Source organism: Colletotrichum navitas, assembly GCF_030913465.1.
Source record: "Colletotrichum navitas strain CBS 125086 chromosome Unknown LY79scaffold_17, whole genome shotgun sequence".
In the NCBI taxonomy this organism is placed as follows: Eukaryota; Fungi; Ascomycota; class Sordariomycetes; order Glomerellales; family Glomerellaceae; genus Colletotrichum; species Colletotrichum navitas.
In genome coordinates, this window is record NW_026850563.1 from 8,456 (window position 1) to 28,021 (window position 19,566).

The 19,566-nt window shown below is 48.2% G+C and overlaps 6 protein-coding genes across 6 annotated transcripts; 3 read left to right on the forward strand and 3 right to left on the reverse strand.

Annotated features, from left to right (window-relative positions):
* Positions 1 to 1,274: 1,274 nt before the first annotated feature.
* On the forward strand, positions 1,275 to 6,388 carry LY79DRAFT_511432 (uncharacterized protein; the record flags this gene model as incomplete). The annotated part of the gene is made up of 5 exons (XM_060554269.1): positions 1,275 to 1,689; positions 1,743 to 1,869; positions 1,922 to 2,233; positions 2,302 to 3,570; positions 3,622 to 6,388. The coding sequence occupies 5 exons, from the start codon at positions 1,275 to 1,277 to the stop codon at positions 6,386 to 6,388; spliced, it is 4,890 nt and encodes a 1,629-aa protein (XP_060416028.1).
* On the reverse strand, positions 6,354 to 7,202 carry LY79DRAFT_547585 (uncharacterized protein). Its single transcript, XM_060557336.1, has 2 exons — positions 6,410 to 7,202; positions 6,354 to 6,389 (listed from the first exon to the last, which is right to left on the reverse strand). Exon 1 carries the CDS (start codon positions 7,000 to 7,002, stop codon positions 6,727 to 6,729), a length of 276 nt encoding a protein of 91 aa, XP_060416029.1. The 5' UTR covers positions 7,003 to 7,202; the 3' UTR covers positions 6,354 to 6,389; positions 6,410 to 6,726.
* A 612-nt stretch (positions 7,203 to 7,814) lies between these two features.
* Positions 7,815 to 8,807, forward strand: LY79DRAFT_547586 (GPI-GlcNAc transferase complex). The gene has a single exon (XM_060557337.1). The coding sequence runs from the start codon at positions 8,027 to 8,029 to the stop codon at positions 8,762 to 8,764; it is 738 nt and encodes a 245-aa protein (XP_060416030.1). The 5' UTR covers positions 7,815 to 8,026; the 3' UTR covers positions 8,765 to 8,807.
* Positions 8,808 to 8,871: 64 nt separating this feature from the next.
* On the reverse strand, positions 8,872 to 10,536 carry LY79DRAFT_588761 (tRNA pseudouridine synthase A; the record flags this gene model as incomplete). The annotated part of the gene is made up of 1 exon (XM_060560955.1): positions 8,872 to 10,536. The coding sequence occupies one exon, from the start codon at positions 10,534 to 10,536 to the stop codon at positions 8,872 to 8,874; it is 1,665 nt and encodes a 554-aa protein (XP_060416031.1).
* Positions 10,537 to 11,112: 576 nt separating this feature from the next.
* Positions 11,113 to 11,799, forward strand: LY79DRAFT_588762 (P-loop containing nucleoside triphosphate hydrolase protein; the record flags this gene model as incomplete). Its single annotated transcript, XM_060560956.1, has 3 exons — positions 11,113 to 11,180; positions 11,250 to 11,463; positions 11,518 to 11,799. The coding sequence occupies 3 exons, from the start codon at positions 11,113 to 11,115 to the stop codon at positions 11,797 to 11,799; spliced, it is 564 nt and encodes a 187-aa protein (XP_060416032.1).
* A 124-nt stretch (positions 11,800 to 11,923) lies between these two features.
* LY79DRAFT_578167 (RNA polymerase III subunit C17) lies at positions 11,924 to 12,481 on the reverse strand (the record flags this gene model as incomplete). The annotated part of the gene is made up of 2 exons (XM_060559941.1): positions 11,924 to 12,226; positions 12,347 to 12,481. 2 exons carry the CDS (start codon positions 12,479 to 12,481, stop codon positions 11,924 to 11,926), a joined length of 438 nt encoding a protein of 145 aa, XP_060416033.1.
* Positions 12,482 to 19,566: the final 7,085 nt, after the last annotated feature.

A 19,566-nucleotide genomic window follows, 5' to 3' on the forward strand; every position in this document is an offset into this window, starting at 1 on the left:
ACACTCTGCTTGCCTCGTTGCTCGACAGCTCGCCCAACCAGGCCGCTTCTCCATTCGACCATCTCCACCAAGCCATGATCCCCAGTCTGCTTGTGCATATCCCCCAATTCTGACCCCTCGGTAAGCGGAGGCTTGCACCTTGCACACCCTGCGCCGTCCCCTTCCACTGGCTTACCAGGGCCCCTCGAAGACAAGCACCCCGGTCTGGTCTCCAGAGCCGTGCAGCGTCTTGGCTCGTTCAGATGAGCCGGACCGTATCCGCTCCCAGATTCCTCGACCGTTCAGCGAGAAGCTCTAATTTTATGGTCAAGACTGATCGTCCAGTGACGGGTCAGCTCCTCGACTTAGGCGCCATGCTCCATGTTGCTTGACTCTCTTCCTATTTGGCTCCATCACACCCCGTCCACACCCTCTTCGAGTAGTGACCTCTTTTTGCCTTCCATCGTCTCTTGATTCTCTCCTTTTTCTTTTCCCCTTCGTCGTCTGCAAGAAATCCCTTTCCAGCGTACAACCTGTGTTACACGCTGACAGAACTTTCCTGCGAGACAAGCGCCCGCACACCCCCTCGAGTAGAGCTTATCCAGTGAGATCTCTCGACCCGTCCAACAAGCACCGCCTTGAGCAGACATAAACATATCGCTTCACACCCTCCGTCTGCGTCTAAAGCGTGCTCCTCTCCACAACACGTCCCGGCAGAGTGTAACCGTCTTTAACCCGTCGTCTCCCAGACTTTTTCTCCTCCTCCTTTTCCTGTCCTGCCTATATTGGCAACTCGCTGGAAAACACCCTCTCACCCCAAAAAATAACCTAGAAAGGAATCCCGCGCTGCAAAAGAGAGACACCAAAGTACAACGGCGCAACCAGCAACAGTAGCACGACATCACGCAGCCCATACCGCTACTCCCAAGAGAACCTACGAAGAGCATCCCGCGAGTCTGGAATCCTGAAACGTGGAAGGACAGCCGGTCCGGGAACGGACATTGGGAAGTGCTTCATGTGATAGCTGAAGTGGAAGAGGTGTAGCTTCCCGACTGCCTTTGGTTTGTCGCCACGAAGCAACCGGACGGTGCTGTGATAGCCACGGATTGGTGAGTAAACCTGTCTCACAAAGGTCGCCCACTTAATTCTTGGGTTGAGAGGGCTTCAGAAGTTGCCGGCGTACAGGAAACTGTAGCCGTCTGCCTGCCTAGAAGCTGTACTCCCCAAATGCGGCCTGCCGACTAACATCGCACCAGATCGAAATCCGAAAAAAAAAAAAAAGATATAGTGCCATCATGGCCACATCCGCAAGAAACCGGACGGCTACCATCAGCTCCGGAAAGTCGTCGCAAAGGGGTCGGAGTAATGAAATGCAAGACTTCACGATGTCGCAGCCCAACATTATGCGCTACTTCGAGCCTTGCGCCGCCACGGCGTCCATGTTCCTCTACGCGCAGGGCTCATCTATCGTCTGCTGCCACCACGACACTCTCACAATCGAGAGGAGATTTTCGAGGCACTCGGATGAGGTTCAGCTGCTCGCAGTCGACACCCAGAGCGAGATTGGAGCGGGAAGGTTGGTAGTCAGTTACGATGCCGGGCAGACAGCAATTGTCTGGGATATCATGACGGGCGACGAAGTGGCTCGCTTTGCTTCATACGAGCATCTGACGACTGCCTCTTGGATGCGCAACGGCAACGTCGCGTTCGGTAAGTTTGCATCCGGAGGTGTTTAATTCTGAGGCTGCTAACAAAGTCCTTAGGCAACACTCAGGGCAACATTATTCTATTCGAGCCCACCACATCAGAACATATCTCCTCAAGAACGATTGACCAGATCGCAGTGACAGCACTTGCACCGGCCGCAGACTGTCGGACGTTTGCAATAGGGTAGGCTTGGCACTTACCACAAACCTGATAAGAAGATGCTAACCACATATAGTTACCAAAACGGCTCTCTGCTGGTCGCAACTTTGCAACCGCGATTTACTATTCTACACAACCTAGGTACCTCTAGAGCGCCTTCGCCAATAGTCACGCTGAACTGGCATGCCTCTTCGTCTCGGCAGAAGTCGGACATGTTGGCGTCCCAGACGCACGATGGTGATCTACGAGTCTGGAGCGTCTCCAAGTCATACAGCAGTGACGACCCCGCCAAGGTCGTGAGAATCCTCAAGCGCACCGACAACTACCAAAGCGGACCCAACTGGATGGGCTGGTCGAAGAACGGCCGAATCATCCAGTATTCCGACTCGTACGTCATTCCTTGCCACTTGAACATACGCGCGCGCTTAGAACTTGTGCTGACGTTGATCATACTAGGGAAACACTGTCGTGGGATGTTCGTACCAAGCATGTTACTTGGGACAGTATCCCAACGCTCGAGCATGTCAGAGGCCTTGCCGTGTACGGGCCCGGAGCCAGCCTCTTCACACTCGGAGCCAACAACACGGTTCAGCAGTTTGACCTCAACACGCCGTCGATCATTGTGGCCAACGTCCAGCATCCCGCTAACCTGTTGCCGCCATCGCCGCCGGTCTCCATCGAGGAACAACAAGGCCAGAAGACCTCGACAACAATCGCCACCGATTCTGATGCTACCTCTGGCACGATTGAATTGGGAATCTCCGAGAGCGACGAAGATCACCTGTCTCCGTTCGATCGCATTGTCGGTCGGAGTGACACGGGCACCCCCAAGGCGCCCGACCCCTATGATGCTGACACTGCAAGCGCGGCCTCTAGCCGCAGCGGGCTCTCTGCCATCTCAAAGTCCTCCGGAGGGTCTCGGACACCCGGTCGCTACCCTTCGTCGGCTATATCACGAGGCATGACCGAAAATACATACATCTCGGCCGGTTCGTCCTTGAGGTCATCTGCTGCACCGTACCAGGAAAGAGACATGTATTCCATGAGCGGAACGTCGATGTTGACCGGCACATCAATGTCTTCGTACCGTTCTCGTCGCTCGAAGCCCTCCCGCCTGCGAAATGAGGTTATTCCAAGCCCGGTTGACAGCAAGGTCCATGACCTCTTCAAGTATACAAGAAGCCGACTTAGTGATATTCCTTACAAGCACCCAGTCGCTACTGACAATAGCCGTCTGACGAACGATGATCTTCGCAAGCAAATGCTGAACACCATCTTCGGATGGAACAAGGGGATTGAGGATTTGGTCCGGGAGGAATTGAGCAGACACAACGCCGGTTCACCGGGCCGTATCCTGCTGATGAGGTGGCTTGGAGATATTGATGCTGATGTTATGGCAGCGAGCTCAGCCTCCATGACTTCTTCCGACTGGATGTTGCTAGCCCTCAGCGGTATTGGAGGTCAAGCCTCGCAACACAAGCTGGGACGCGCTTATGTCCAGAGACTGTTGGAGCATGGCGATCTTCACGCTGCGGTCACTATTCTGATTGGAATGGGCGACTACAATGACGCCATCGAGATCTACATCTCGCACAAGAAGTACATGGAAGCTCTCATTCTGACTTGCCTTTTCTACCCTGCTGTTTGGGAGCGGCAGTCAGCCATAATCAAGAAATGGGGAGAGTGGGCTGTCATGCACGGGCAACAGCAGCTTGCAGTCCGATGGTAAGTTGCCCATCTAAGCAGGATGGGTGTGCACTGCTAATCACCAAACAGCTTCGCTTGTACTGGGGCCGAGTCCGATGAGCCCTGGACGTCTCCTTCCGCCGCCCAAATTACCTTCCAGAGCATCAACCAGAACCTCACTGAGAGCATCCCCGAAGTTCTATCGCCGCCGTTGTCGCCCCCTGGTATCAACCTCGGGCCTCAGAGGAGCATAGCCAAGACGTCCGCCCTGAAGCTCATTACGTCTTTCGGCGAGCAAACCGGAAAATCGAAATTCTTTTCTCAAGGAGATGGAGGGCAGACACCCATTGCCGCCGGTCCGACCCCTATTGCGGACTCTGCTGTTTCTCCCGGTGGCTTCGACTTGACCACCGCTTTCATTCGCCCATCGAACCGCAGTCAGTTCAACACGCCGAACTCAGCGAGATCTGGAGCATCTGGTTTCGGTCGCAAGCGTCTCCCTTCCATCGGCGAGATCCCTGGAGACTTGTCCCGTGACCAGCTTCAGGCCGAAGGCGAAGAGTCCAGGCGCGTCATGCAAATGCGCATGTCTTCTGCCGAGCAGGATAACCTCGCGGCCGGCCTGAACCTGCAGAGGGCCGCTACCGCAAGCCCCATGATGATGCGTGACCAATACAAGAAGATCACGGTGCGGACAAGGGAGGCTCCTCCGCCGTCTCCTGACGCCAGGATGCTTGTGAAAATGGAGGGCAACATGGCTCAACGCAACGGTTCTCGGGATCGCAAGCCAAAGGGCCTCCATCTCGAACTCGCGGGTCTTAATAGCATGGCGAATGAGGTTACCTCACCCGAACAGTCTGTTTCATCCTCGACTCGCTTCCATTGGCCCTCTCGACGTCGCGGTCCGGGATCCGTCGCAAGCTCGGCCACATCTCAGTCCACCACGGGCAAAAGTCTCCGCAATAACACCAACGGCGGGCGACAGGACTACATCCACAGCCTCGACACTGCCCAGCGTCTTCAGCAACGCAAACAGAGAAGCCGACACGCAAGCCGCGAGGGTAAACGGGACGGCTCTCGTGGCCGTGATCGCGATCACAGCCGCACTCGTAAGACGACTTCCCGTGAGGCTTCATCGGAACGTGGCCGCGCCTCAAGCCGCAACTGGCCCAAGCCCAAGCGCTCGCCGACCTCTCCAATCCCCATGTCACCCGAGGACCTTATCAACTTGAGCACTCCCAAGATGCCCGAGGTTGTGGACCCTGCCACAGTGAGAAAGTCGAGCAAGAGCAGAAAGGGTACCAGTCGTACGTCCAGCCGAGGCAGCCAGGGTCGCGCCAAAAGCCCTGAGACTAGAAACCGCCCTCCTGCCCTCGAGCTCCGCGGCCGAAGCGCGGACCGTGGCGGCGGCTCCCATGCCCGGTCGCCCTCGTCGCCGCTTCCACTCTCAGCCAACCTGGTTCATTACCAAGGATCCGAAGATGAGGAAGATTACGTCAAGGCCGTCATCGCACAAGAGAATTTTAGGAACAGGCACAACAGGAGCACTAGTCAGCACGGATCCCGCAAAGCCCTTTCCCCCGAGCTCACTAGAGAATTTCCCCGACGAGACCGATCCGAGAGTCGCCGCCGTCAAACCGGTGAGGTCCCGGACCAGTCCCGCGATGTTGCGCCTACCCAATCAAAGTCGCGTGCCGCCTCTACCGAGCACGCCGGAGACCTCAAAGCCATGAAGGATGATAGACAACGCAAGAAGGAAGAAGCCGCGCGCGAGCTCGAGGAGCGCCGAAAGTCGCTTGCCCAGCGTCCGTCTGCACCCCCGATCCCCCATCCCAGTCAGATCCGCATCGGCATCGAACCGTCGTCCAGCGCCGTCGAGCTTCCCCCTCGCAGTCACACCGCGGACTCGACGCCGAGGAGCATGTACGCTCGCAGCAATTCCAACGTCCATATCGGGCTTCCTGCGACCCCAAAGGCCATGCGCCTCATCATTGAGTCCGAAAAGGACAGGAACAACGTCCCGGTGCCCCCGATCCCAGCGACCTTTGCGCAGCGTCACTCCCCAGCAACCTCTCCTCAGCATCAGTCTCCCAACAATAGTGACAAGGAGGCCGAGTCTTTTACTCTGCTCCCGCAGACGACCTACCAGCTGCCATCTTCGGTCTACCAGCCTCCGGCTCGTGGCATGATCCCCCGCAGCATGTCCGCCCCACCGATTCCTCCTGACGCCCCATCCCCGAGAGGACCAAGCTCTCACAGCAAGGGGTTGTCCCGTGGTCCTTCAATGAGAAGGGGCAACTTGCAGGAGATTCGCACCGTCGACGACATGATCCGCGCCAGGCGCGAGTCTCGGGAGAGCAACAATCACGGACCTCTCCCGCCGCCGCCTCCCCCCCCGCCAATGCTGAAGGAGCTGCAGCACCTCGCCATGCCCCCTCCCCCACCACCGGCACCTCTTCCGTATGCCGCTCAAAATAGCGCCGGCGGCCTTGGATCCGGCATGATCGAGATCATAATGGACGACGACGAGCCAGCTCCGGCGACCATGGCCGCACCCATGGACACTACCGTTCCGGTCCTCCCGCCGCCGGCCCCTCCGGTGTCAAAGGGCCACAGCCGCGGCCGCAGCTTCACTGAGCGTGACAACAGTATTGCCGGCCGCATCTCCAAGGCTACCGACCGCTTCCGGTCCGGCAGCCGTTCCCGTAAGGAACCCTCCAGCCGTCCTCGCGGACAAGATGACTACGAATACGCGCCTTACGAAAGCGTGCCGAACTACGGTCGCGAAGGTGTGCGGTCTCCCGTCATGGCGCAGAAGGGCCTGTCTACCGGGCTGCACCAGAGCGAGATGATCTGAACCCCCCCCCCCCCCCCCCCCCCCACCAACATCCCCTAATTATCATTACACACAACACGTTCCGACTCGTTGCATGGCGATAGGCGTTTTTCGATGAATCTTGATACCATTACTTTTTCAACCCACAGGCGGAACACGAACAAATCACACCCTGCGGCGCGGTGCGACCGTTGCCAGTAAGAACAATAGCCGATTCAGGAATAGCCTGTTCTGTATACTTCGAGCCTATCCTTCAACAATTTGCTAAGAGCGTAGGAGCGAACAGTTTTTACTATCTCTTTTTTTCGTTCTACCGCCTTCCTTCTGTGTTTGTTGATTTTGCTTGCATTCTTCCTTTCCTAAATAACGACTGATGATGGGCTGGATCTCGGAATGGAGGGGCGGGCGAACATAGCCGCAAGGCAAAATATATGAGCACACGATACCTGTTCCAGGTGGTGGTGTAGGTGACGGACGGGCCGGTCCTGGGAGGGAAGAGAAAAACAGAAAAGCCAGAGGATCTCAGGGTGACACCATCTTGTGGTGAGGCTGAGCGAGAGGAGAGTGTGTGGTGAGAGTGAAAAGAGACCGAAAAGTGCTGGAAACGCGTGCCTTACAATGTTGCCCCACGGCATCTTTGTTCATCTAGTTGAAGGGATGGGGTTTTCCCGTCTGTTTCTTTTATTATTTTCTTCTTCTTGTCGCTCGCTCTTAATGTCGTCTGACTTGGGAGCGGTTGACGTTTTTTCCTTTTGAGTAGATGTTGTACGTAGCTGCTCGTCAAGATGAGCCAGATGAGCCAGGTACATGATGAATACTAAGAATACAACCTATCCTCCGGCGCGCCTTTATAACTGTGACTTAAAGATATGAACCTAAGTCTTTTTGATTAATCCTGGCGACTGGATTAGAGGTAAAAAATAGGAAAGGGAAATGTCAGTAGCCAGGTTTGAACCCTGTGTGTAGCACTGTGCATACATCACAATAGTATCATCACAGCGCAGGCCGGCCAGCAAAAAGATTCAATCAAGTGATGATGCCAAAAATTGGAGTCGACATCTCCATCTTCAACCAGTACCCCAAGCCCCTAGCGATCGTAATCCAGTACGCCATGCGACGGTGAAGATACCTCTGCAGAGTGAAACCTCCCTCAAGTATTATCTTCATTGCTTAGGGCCACTGCAGCGATCGCAGGTTACCCATGCGAGTGAGTGGCCACCGCAGCATTCGCACTGGGCGCCGCTAGAGGGTTCCAATGTGTATGGGGTAGCGGAAGAAGAGTAATGAAAGCCTTCAACCATTTGACCATTACAGCCGATAATCTCTGACAAACTTTGTCTACAAGTAGTATTGGAAAGCGGAAGAGGGACGTGCACCCGCTTGATGAGGTAAGCGGGCCAGCGACAGGTGGGACACCTCCACGCTGCGTGCATGTGCCTGCGACGGGGGAGGTTTCCACCGAGCACCGACCTGAGAGCTATAAGCTTGTGTCTTGGCTTGTCTTCATCGAAGGTGAAGCCACGATTTTATCCTGCGATCCCAGAGCCCTTTTCGCCCAGGCTCCAATTGAATTCCTCGAGCTGGCGCGACTTTGTACACTCTCAATGGCACCCTAGCGATGACTTCTCGATACCACTCCGAACCCAGGGCCTCCTCACGATGCTCACAACCGCCCCCCGCCTCCACGTCCGGCGCCCCTCGCCAACAACTGCCGAGTTCACAGTCACGACTAGACCGCCCCAAACTCTAACCGTCCGTCTCCTCTCGAGCCTTCTGCTCGCCCTCCGCATTGTCGTCTTCCTCTCCTCGATCCTCCTCCTCCACGCCGCCTGGTCGCAGTCCCCCTACGCCGCTCCCTACTTCTCCCCGTCGCCGGCGAGGACCCCTGACGAGGCGTTCTTCTCGACCAGCGCCTTCTGGCGGGCCCTACACTTCATCCACGCCTCCGCGCCGGGTCGCCTCGCTCACTGCGTCGCCGCGTCCTCCGCGGTGCCCCTCCCCGCCCTCGTGCCCGGCTGCCTCCTTGCGGCCTACGCGACGCTGCGGCGCGAGCACACCACCGAGAGCCTGCTGGTCCTGCGCGGCCTGGGCATCCAGACGAGCTCGACGAGCGGGAGCTACCTCTCCGCCGCGGCGACGCGCTTCATACCCACGGAGAAGATCCAGGACGTGCTCGTCAACGAGGCCTTTCGCGGCTTCGAGGTGCGGTACTACCTGATCGTCATCGTCGAGGGCGAGGAGGACCTTGTCGTCGTGTTCCCTAGGCTGCTGCCGCGCAAGAAGATTGTCGAGACGGTGTGGAGGGGGGTTAGGGGATGCCTGTGGGAGGCGGACGGGACCGTCAGCGGGAATAGCAACACTAGGAAGCTGGACGAGAGGTGGCAGGGCGGAGTGTAGCCCGGGCCGCCAACATAGCCCCCTTTTTAACGAATTCATGATGTTCAATTTTTCCCTTTTTTTTTTTACTCGATTTTTTGTTTCGTCGCCATGTCTACGGCCTACTGCTACTCATCACCGTCTCCAACCGTCGCAGCAGCGGCGGCGGCGCCCGCCTGCTTGGCGTCCTTGACGACCTTCCTCCAATTCTTGGACTCCCTCATCGCGTCCGAGTCTTTGAACCCCTTGCGCTGCGCAAACCGGTTGTTGATCTCCTCGGGCGTCGGCGTCAGCTGCTTGTTGGCGATCGGCACGTACCCGCCCGCCAGTTTCCCCTGGTGGCCCCCCTGGAAAACCCGCTTCCCCTTGGTCTTGGCCTCAGTGCCCTGCACCTGGCTCGAGACGAGGTCCAGTAGCCGGTTGGCCAGCAGCTCGTCCATCTTCTTCTCGCGGTAGTGCGCCCACAGGCTCTCGACGATATCGGCCTCGCCGTGCACCCAGCGCAGGGCATCTTCGGCCCCGGCGGTCGTCCGGCTCTCGGGGTCGCCGGGGAACACGCAGTTCCAGAGCACCAGGGGTATCTCGTGGGCGAGGTCGTAGTTGGGCTTCCGGGGCGACTTTTCCACGTCGAGGAGCTCCGTAACGAGCTCCGGCCGCTCGAGGCGCTGGCCGACGAGGAAGAGGATCGTCACCATGTGCCGGATCTGGTGCCACAGGAACGCCGTACCGCGAATGTTGAACGAGTACACCTTGGGCAGCTGGCCGCCGTCGGCGGCGCTGCGCCCCAGGTACGGCAGCGCCGAGCCGACGTCCCGCACCTCCTCGACGCCGGCCTCGAACATGCGCCGCTCGAAGTTGGTGATCTGCTTGCTGCCGTCGACCTTGCAGAAGTTGCGGAAGTCGTGGTCGCCGACGAAGCGCTGCGCCGCCTCGTTCATGGCCTCGATGTCGAGGTAGCCCTCCCGCAGGCCGCTCGGGGTGCCGTCCGAGGTCGCGGCCGTCGGCGTGAAGGCCGGCTGCGTGAAGAAGTAGCGGTACTGCCGCTCCTCGCAGGAGAAGCGCGCTGAGAACTCCGGCGGCGGGGACGGGCACCAAGCGGTGATTCGGATGTCGTCCGGGAGGAGGCGGTTGAGCACCTTGATGTACTGGATCTCGTCGTTGATGTCGTCCCACTCCTTTTCGGGCTTCTTCTTCTGCTCCTGCGTCTGTTCCTGCTTCTTCTTCTCGTCCTCTTCGGCGGTCCCTGCCATCGCCGTATCCCCCTCTTCCGCCTCGGCAGCGACGGCTTCCTCCTCCGGCTTCTTGGGCAGCGGCTTGTTGCTCCGCACCCGCAGGGCGATGACCTGGCCAAAGGCGCTGACGCCGCGGTCCGTCCTGCCGCACTTGGAGTACTCGCAGCAGTCAAAGTTGACGACATCCGGGTCCTCGGGGAAGATGAGGCACGCCTTGGTTAGTGCGTCCCACAGCTCGCCCTCGATGGTCGGCAGGCTCGCTGAGTCAGCGTACTCGAAGCCGCCGTAGCGCTTCCCCAGGTATGCGAGCTTGAGGGCGATGAAGCGCGTCGAGTAGCGGGAGGCGTCTATCTTTTTGGCGTCCTTCTTCCGCTTCTTTGCCGGGGGCGGGGCTCCGCCGCCGGCGGCATCTGGCATCGCCGTGCCGGAGCCGGCGCCGGCCCCCGTGGGCTTGCGCGCCGAGGCGTCGTTTTGCTTTTCCAGCGCGTGCTCAAGCTGTCTGATGCGCGCGATGAGGCGGTCCTTCTCCCACGAGTGGTACCTCCCGCTGGCGTCGGCCATCTTCACGGCGGGAGCGGTGCTCAGGCGCCGGGTTGTTGCTGGCGTAGCGTGGTAGGGGTAAGTAAGAGGCCGGCGAGTGAGACGGCTGTGGTGATGGTTCCGTTGACTCGGTGGGCAAGAGGGTGGATTCCCTCGACGTTCGTGTAAGAGGCCGACTGAGCGTCTGGACAGGATCAGACTTGGGCTTCGCGGGCTTTGAAGAAAGAGATCCCTCAGTATTTCATGCAGGGGCTTCATGAAGCCCTCTGTTTCCCATATGAGTCCGAATTTTGGAGGGGTCGGCTTTTAGAGCACCGCCATGCGGGTACCTACCTTTCTTAATTCGTTAGCTGCCGCTTTGGAGGGGCAATGCCGCAGAGTCACAGTCACCGGCAACTTTTGGCACATGGCTTCTTTCCAAACTTTTTTTTTTCTCGCCCTGTTGAAAAATGGAGTGTGGCTTGTGCTGTGTGGCTGAGAGTCCCCACTCTCTAGACCTTTGCTACCAGTCGCTGCGCCATTTGTCACCAGACATCCGTTATCAGAGTGCCACCCGACGGCGATCCGGATCACCACAATAAGCGTGGCCCATCCAACATGGACGGAGACGCAATCAAAATCCTACTAGTTGGTGATGAAAAATGTGGAAAGACATCGTTCATCTCGTCCGTATGCCCTCGTGAGAATCCGACGTGAGGAGCCACAGCTAATGTCGCGTTGAACACCCCGAGTAGACGCCTGAGTGCACGCGAAGGAACCGGCCCCATTACGCTGCTCAGAGACATTGATCAACCATTTGTCTTCGAGATCAAGCTCGGCCAAAACCCGTACCGTTTGGAGTTCTATGATACAAATAGCCCCGAAAACTGGAAGCTCCTTGACCCCGACATCGTCATCTTATGCTACGACATCAGTCAGCGGCTCAGTCTCATCAACGTGAGGAGACACGTGAGTTCCTCGTCCCTCCAGCCCTTCACGGTCCATATCTAATATCCGAGAAAGTGGCTCAAGGAAGTTAAGCTGTCCTTCCGCAGACCTGACCGTCTGCCCATTCTCATGCTGGGTCTCAAACGAGATCTGAGATCCGAGGATGACCCCAATGGCATCATTTACCCCCAAGAAGCCTACCAGCAGGCGCAGGAGATGCGCATAGACAGATACATGGAGTGCTCTGCGGTAACGGGGGAGCTCATCAAGCTGGCGTTTGAGGATATCTGCAAAACGGCAGTGCTGACGCGGAAGGAGGCGGGCGGGCAGACGGAGGGCGGATGTGTCGTCATGTAGATGTTGTTGCTGTTGTTGTCTGCCAGTTGATCATTCGCAAGCTTCACCGCCGAGAAGGGGAGGAGACATCTAAGGGCAAGGCGTGATCTGGAGTGGATTGCGAAGTGCAGCCGGGGATGCCCTCCTAAGCGGCACCCTCGTCGACGGCCTCCTCCTGTCCCTCCTCTTGAGGGAACGTGCCGAGGACATCGGCAATGATGTTGACCATCTCCTCCTGCTGGTTCTCGTCGAAGCGCTCCGACATCTCTTCGATGACGGTGTTCAACGCAGCGACGGACGAGGGACGGAGGTTGAGGATCATGATGACCTCGCCCTTGGCCAGGTCATAAGGACGGAGCCTCTCCAGGAGCTGGGGGATGCAGCCCGGGTGGTAGGTGATGGGGTCCTGGCTCAACGGGTTAGGTGGTGTGCGCAGGTACTGAAGGAGCTAGACCGGATAAGTCAGTACCGGGTCTTTTACACAGGAACAGATACCCAAGACTCATTGGACTGTTTTGGTATTCTCGTTTGCATGAACATAGCAAGAGAAGAAACCCCAGAAACTTACCTCTCTTGCCAGTGCCTCCAGATTGCCAGGGCCGCGACGCTCTCCACGCTTCTTCTGGCCGAGCTTGCGTTCGTTCAAGTGCTGATAGACCTCGTAGTTGGTAAGAACGGCTGACTGAGCCTCGAGGATCTTCATCGTGAAGGTGAGCTTGACGAGCACGCAAGAAACCAGGTCAGAATCCCGGAGGCAAAAGTAGGCGAGGTGGTTGGTGTGCTCAGCGTGGGAGTACCCGGCGACGGGGTATCAGCAAACGGAGCTGTAAGCTTGCAAAAGGGCGGAAATGCAGGTTGCGCTTGATGTTTGGCGAAATTTGTAGGCTAAGCCGACAACGTCCCCTTGTCCCTGGTAGAACAGAACCAAACGGGAGTTAACAGGTCGGGTCGCACAACATTGGGCGACGTCTAAGGCGTCCTTTTTTTATTTGACCAGGGCTGAACTAACTCTGCAGGGGGGGGACGAATACAAACACAGGGAGGGCACTGTGTGTGGACTCCTTCTGTGCAAAGTCAGGGTCGGCGTGTGTGGGCGACCAGATATTCGGGCGCGAGACAAGGTGAGAAGGGTAAGGCAGCAATGTAACGTAATGAGGCAATCGGGGTTTTATTTTGAAATAAAGAGTTTGATAGCAAAAGAAGCGTGACGATACGGAAGTTAGCTAGGAAGGGTTGCTGTTCTGCCGCAACTCCTTGGATGCCCCGCGTTTGGCAATCACCTGCAAGAGTAGAAGGTGGTAAACAGAAAAAGAAAAGCAAATGTGGCTGCAGCGAGGCGGCCCAAGGTTCCCAATCGCAAAGCCCATTCCTACACCTGCCATGTGCCAAATTGTCGCAAGGTACGTACCGGATCTGGGATTGCGCAATACTAGGTAATGAGAGGGTGGTGTTTGGGCCTGAGGCCATTGGAGCCTGAGGCAGAGGGCCCACAGCCTTCAAGGGGGTTATTTTCCCCTCTTATTATTTTGCACAGAACTTAGCTTAGACACTATAACTTATTTACGTTTCCTACAGGGTTTTGTCCTATTTACTTTACTCTAATTGTTTTTCTAGTCTCCCCTTCTAGAAACAAAAGAAAGATAGGGCTGTTGCCTGCTTTTGCCTTGTTGAGTTAATTAACTTAAGATTCCTATGGTTGTAGATTAAAAACTATGCTTTTTGTTAGGAGCAAATAGCTAGAACTAAAGACTATTATCCTAGCTACTAATAACTATTAGCTCTAATTATCCCTTAGCAAGGCTAATATAGTAGACTAATAGTTACTATTTACACTATTTTACTCTTAGTTTAGTAATACTAGCCTAGATTTATTATCTTTAACTATAAGGCTACTATTAAAATCTAAATACCTCCTTATAACTTAGTTACTATTATTTAGAACTAATTACTAGTAACTTAGCTAGCTATTTACTGCCTTGTTAAAGTAAATATCTTTTATAGCGTTAATAAGTAAGCTAGTATTTTTACTATTTTCTTTATTTAGGACCCCCTTTTCTGCTCTAAATAATGCCTCTACAGGAGATAATATTATAGTACTTATTAAGGAGGCCTTACTATTCTAAAGAACTATAACTATTAAGAGTACTACTTAGTAATTTAAGGGCCTTATTCTTATAGAGTATATATAGTAGGTGCTAACTAAAAAAACGCTACTATTATATTATTAGTTAGTATTAACTTCTTAGTACTTACTTTCTTCTAAAATACTACCCTTAAACACTACTAACCTTATAGAGGGAACTAGTCTACTATAGACCTTATTTAACTCTTAATTCTAAAGATCCTAATTAAAGCCTTTAGCTATAGATTAAGAGAACATTTAGGAAGTTTATAATAGCAAAAAAGGCTTTTAATACCTTTATTAACTTAACTGTTAGTTTAGGACCTAAGTATAATAATATAACATAGGTAATACTTATTAGCTCTATTAGGACCCCTAGATTAGTTAGTAAGGTTATTAGTAGACTTTACTTTATTAATAGTAATTAATTTACTTTTAACGCTTAGTACTAGTTAGCCTTAATAGACACTAGACAGTATTACCTTTGCCTTTATAACTACTTATACTAAGTTTTACTAGCTTTTTAACCTTTAGTAGTAAGACCTTTATTATATAATAGTTATCTAGACTTTACTTTAAGTTTAAGAAGTTCTAAATTTAACTTTGCTTATTTCTAGACTAAGTTATTAGGACTATTAATATATTCTATAATAGTAAAGCTACTAGCTTCCTAGATAATTTAGGTTACTTATCTAACATTATTTAATCTACTTAATAAGGCCTAGTATCTAAGGCTAACCTTAATAAGATTAAGTTAGTACTAAAAGAACAGTTCCTACTATAGCTAAATAATAAGCCTAAGGAAACAGCTAATATCTAGACCCTTTATTAGGAATATAATAAAGCGTTACTTACCTATTATAATTAAGTATATACTTTCTTGTAATAAGCAGGTAGATAAGATCTAGTAGCTTCTAGTCTACTATCCCTAGCTAAGGTAATAGTTCTAAAGTAGTTAATTTAATAGTTTATAGAGGGCATTTATAAAGAAGACCTTAGGCGTATAGCTATTAACTACTCTACTAGTTAAGCTTCTAGCCTTTAAGAGTCCTATAACGCTATTTAGCTTATATAGTTAGTTCTAAATAATTAGTAGTAATAGAAGTAAGCTAGGATTAAGTGTAATTATACTGCTGTCTTAGAATAGATCCTAATTAATTAGAACAATAGTTACCTAATTAATAAGATTATTTAGTACTAGTATAGGTTACTAGTAGGTATACTATTATTAGACAGGGGGATCCCTTTGCTCCCTGCTCCTCTAATCTTGTATTTATCTTACTAAGTTACTATACTACTAGCATAAATAGCTTCTGCCTAAATTCCTCCCCTTCCTTATAGTTATAGTTAGGCTTACTAATCCTATTAGGGAAATAATAAGACAAAATAGCTAGGACACCTATAATAGACGTACTTATTATTAGCGCCTAGTGCTTAGCCCTATATATTAATAATAAATAACAACTAGAGACAGTAAGGTCTAATAGATAATTAGAACTAAGGGTATTAGAGTGCACTAATAGGCCCCTAGGCGTCTAGACTATATAGACTGCCTTAATAAAGCTAGCCCTATAGAGCTTAGGGATAGTTTTAAGATTAATATAGTTAAGGATTAACCTATTAAGGCTAATAAAGTGCTTATTATTCTAGATAGAATATAAACTTGTTTCCCCTAAATTAGTTGTCCTGTCTAAGCTAGAATTAGCGCTAGACTATAGTATACTTAGGACTAAGCGCTAAGTAGCTAGTAGCTACACTAGTGACTTAAGGCTTTAATACATTAAATCTAAACCTTCTTAACCTACTAGATAAAAGTACTTTATTAAACCTATTTATAAATAGTACTTACACTTTTAACTATAGTTAAGTCCTAAGTATTATATTATATATTAAGTGTAGACACAAGGGCTATAAGTTACTAGAATATAATAATTAGCCTCTAGCTGCCTAGGAGAAGGTAATCCTTTAGAGTATTATACTCCTATTATTATAGAGCTAAAACAAAGGAAGGTTTTCCTTAGCTAGACAAATTAACGTCTACTTAGTATAGATTTATCTATATAATATTATATAGCAAGAGGCCTATTTTAACCTTAATAATAAAGATAACTTATTAAATAATTAGGATTAGCTTAAGGGGACTACACCTAGTTATAGACTTAAAAGCTATATAGTTAAGCTTATGCTCCTAGAATAGTATAAGAAGACTTAGGACTAAAGGGTCTTAGCTAAAGCTTAGGCAGCCTCTCTATTAGATAAGGTTAGTAACTAGGTCTTAGATATATTAGCTAACCCTAAAATAGATCCTACTTATTAGATCTAACTAATTATAGGCTTAATAAAAGTAGTATTAGAGGGCTATACTAGTAGGATAATGTCTTAGAAAGATATAGTTCTTAGCCCCTTAGCAAGAAGTAGTGTACACTAAAAAAACCAAAAGAAATAGACAGTAGTCTAGCGTAAATAGATATATAACTAAGCTATATAGAAATAAGCTATCTAAAGTTACTACTAAGTATAGGCTAAGTAAGATTATTACCTTAAGCTATTAGATAATAATATATCTAATACTAATATAGACCTTTATTCTAAGTAAGTTATTTAGCCTTAAGAGACTATCTAGATTTAATAGCCTTTGTTGCCTTAGCCTATGTTACTATAATTACCTATTTAATAACTACTACTAAATTCTAAGCCTTACCCTAAGCCTACTTCTATTCCCTTAAGTATATTACTTAACCTTAGCTAGGACTAATAGTCTAAACTAAAGAAGAAGACCTAAAGACAATAGATAGGTTTAAGTCTAATTGTTAGGCGCTAAGGACAAGGGGCCTTTAATTAGGTTAGTTTAGTACAGAAGATTATAATACTTCTTAGCCTTATAGACTTTTAGTAAATTAGCCTATAAGGTAGCAAGGAGTTTTAATATTTATTTATATAAATTTATAGTAAAAAGAAAAAGGAACAAGGTAATCTAAGTAATCTACTCTAAGCTATTAAAGCTAATATTATCTACTCTTCTAGATAGTTAGACTCTAATAATTAGTCCTATATTATTACTACTTTTAACTAAACTAAAGGAACTAATAAGCTTAGTAAGGTTTATTCTTAGACTTAACCCTTTAGGGTTAACTATATTATATTAATTAGTAAAGAAGAAGGAATTAGATCTTCTTTACCCTAGGATTCTACCTAAGTAGACTAAGGATTAAAGTTAAACCTTATTTCTCTAAGCCTTATTAAGTAATATAATCTCCCTGTTTATTCCCTAAGAGGGATTAGTTTTAGTAGGCTCTAAATCTTTACTGCTAATAATTAAGCTATCCTAATAGACCTCTTTGTAGCTATTAATATTAAAACTTTTAGTATTAAATAAGAGATCTAGGTGTACATTAGACCTAAAGGTTAACATGTTAGCTCTATAGAGCTACTACTAAGGCTTCTATAGCTTTAGGTAGTAGATACTTAGATTTAAATCTATTAAGTAGTTCTATAGATTAGTAATATATTAATTAGTAAGAAGGTAGTTAATATATTTAGCCTAGTTATAACTCTAGACTTTACTTAGTGCTTAGTCTTAGGCTCTAAGTCTATTAATGCTTACTAATAAGTTCTAGACATCTAAGACTAATAGTATTCTAACATTAATAGCTTAACTTTAGACTTTAACTAAGAGGACTTATTAACTTCCTCTTTTTCTTTAAACTAACTAACTAAGGACAGCTTAGGCCTATTATTAGTTATAATATATTAGACCTAAGAGATTTAGACAGTAAGTCTAGTTATAGTATAAGCTTTTTATATCTTTTACTTCCCTTGTTGTAGCTTACTATTTATACGCTAAGGCTTACTACTTTAACTACTGTGTATAGATAATACTATTATTTTAAGACGCTAAGTGCTTAGGTAGGACCTAAGATATTACCTATTGCTAAGGGTATTCTTAATAATGTTAAAGTTAATAATAACTTTCTATTAGAAGCCTTTAGTCTAGTAGAACTAGAACTAAACTAGACTAACTTCTTAACTACCTAATAAATTATACACTAAATAATTAACACTAATATACCTTTCTATGTAGTAGAAGACTAGTTTAAGGATTTAAAGATTACCCTTAGGCTACTTATTCTAAACAATATAATAGGCGTTATTAAATAAACATTATTTATATACAGAGACCTTAGAGCTAACTTAATCCTTAGTATAAAACTAACTAATGTCTATATATATACACTAAGGTTAAAGCTAAATATTGTTCCTTAGAACTAATTACCTAGAAAGTGTATAATACCTATAGAAGAATATTAGCTTTAACGCCTTGTTGCTAAAAGGTATAAGGCTAGGATATTTAAAGGCACTGTTAGCATAAATAGATAACTCTTAGATTAGAGGAGTAAGCTAGTTTTAGTTCTAAAGGATCTAGACTATCTAGATAGTAAACACTAGCTTACTTTTAACTATTTATATATTAATAAGGAAATCCCTAGAACACTTATCCTATAGCTTTATAAGGTCTATAATAAGCTTTTAGACTAGTAAGTTAGTTCTTATTCTAAGTAGGACCTAAAAAATATATACTAGTCTATACCTATGTACCCTAATTAGTAATATATTTACACCTTCTTAGTCTCTTACTAACTATAGCTTTAACCTACTTGTATACTACAGGGGGCTAAGACAAGTTGTTATTTAATAACTAAGATAAGTTAGATTATTCTAGGCCTAATCCCTTTACTACACCTAGAACCCTCTTTTCTTTAGCCCTAAGAACTTAGTAGTCTCTAATAGATAGTTAATTACTTTAATAATATATTTATACTATATTGCTCCTTTTAGAAGGAATAGGCTTTTATTGCTTACTATCTTTTACCCTAATTACTCTAGAGTAAGTTATATTTATTATAAAAGAAGGTTATAATTAGTATAAAATAGGTTAAGGCCCTTGGTTAAGTCTATAAGATACATAGATTATAAGTAATTTAGGCTAAATAGGTAGATTAGATCTAAGAATAGCTAGTTCTAATAAATTAGACCTAGGTTAAGGTATTCTTAGGCATAACTAGACCTTACTGCTAATAGATAAAGAACCTTATAGAGATTACCTAACCCTTGCACTAGTTAATAGGTAAAGTTAATTAGATATAAGGTATTACTAAGTCTTTAGTATTTTTACTTATTAAAGATCTAATTATTAAGGCTATTAACTTATATAGCTATAAGCCTAGTTAACCTATAACTCTTTTTTTAGATACATCTAGTTATACTAGCGGTTACTACATTAGTTAGAAGTAGAATAATAAGTTAGTTCTAATTCTTTATAACTTATTCCTTTTTACTAAAACTAAGTGCAACTATAGCACTTATAAGAGAAAACTAAGGGCTATTATAGAGTTTTATAGATAGCATAAGTATATACTCTAGGCCCCTTAGACCTCTATAATCTAGACTAATTATAAGCTACTAACTTAGTTCTTAACTTTAGACTATTACTTAGGAATCTATGCCTATTAGGTTACTAAAATCTAACTTTTAAATATTAAGATTAAATATATCTAAGGATCCTAGAATAAGGCAGCAGATAGTCTTTTAAGGACTATTTTCCTCTCTTATAACTACTTAGACTTAGAGATCTTTAAGCTATAGGGCTACCTAGAAGGAAATATTTA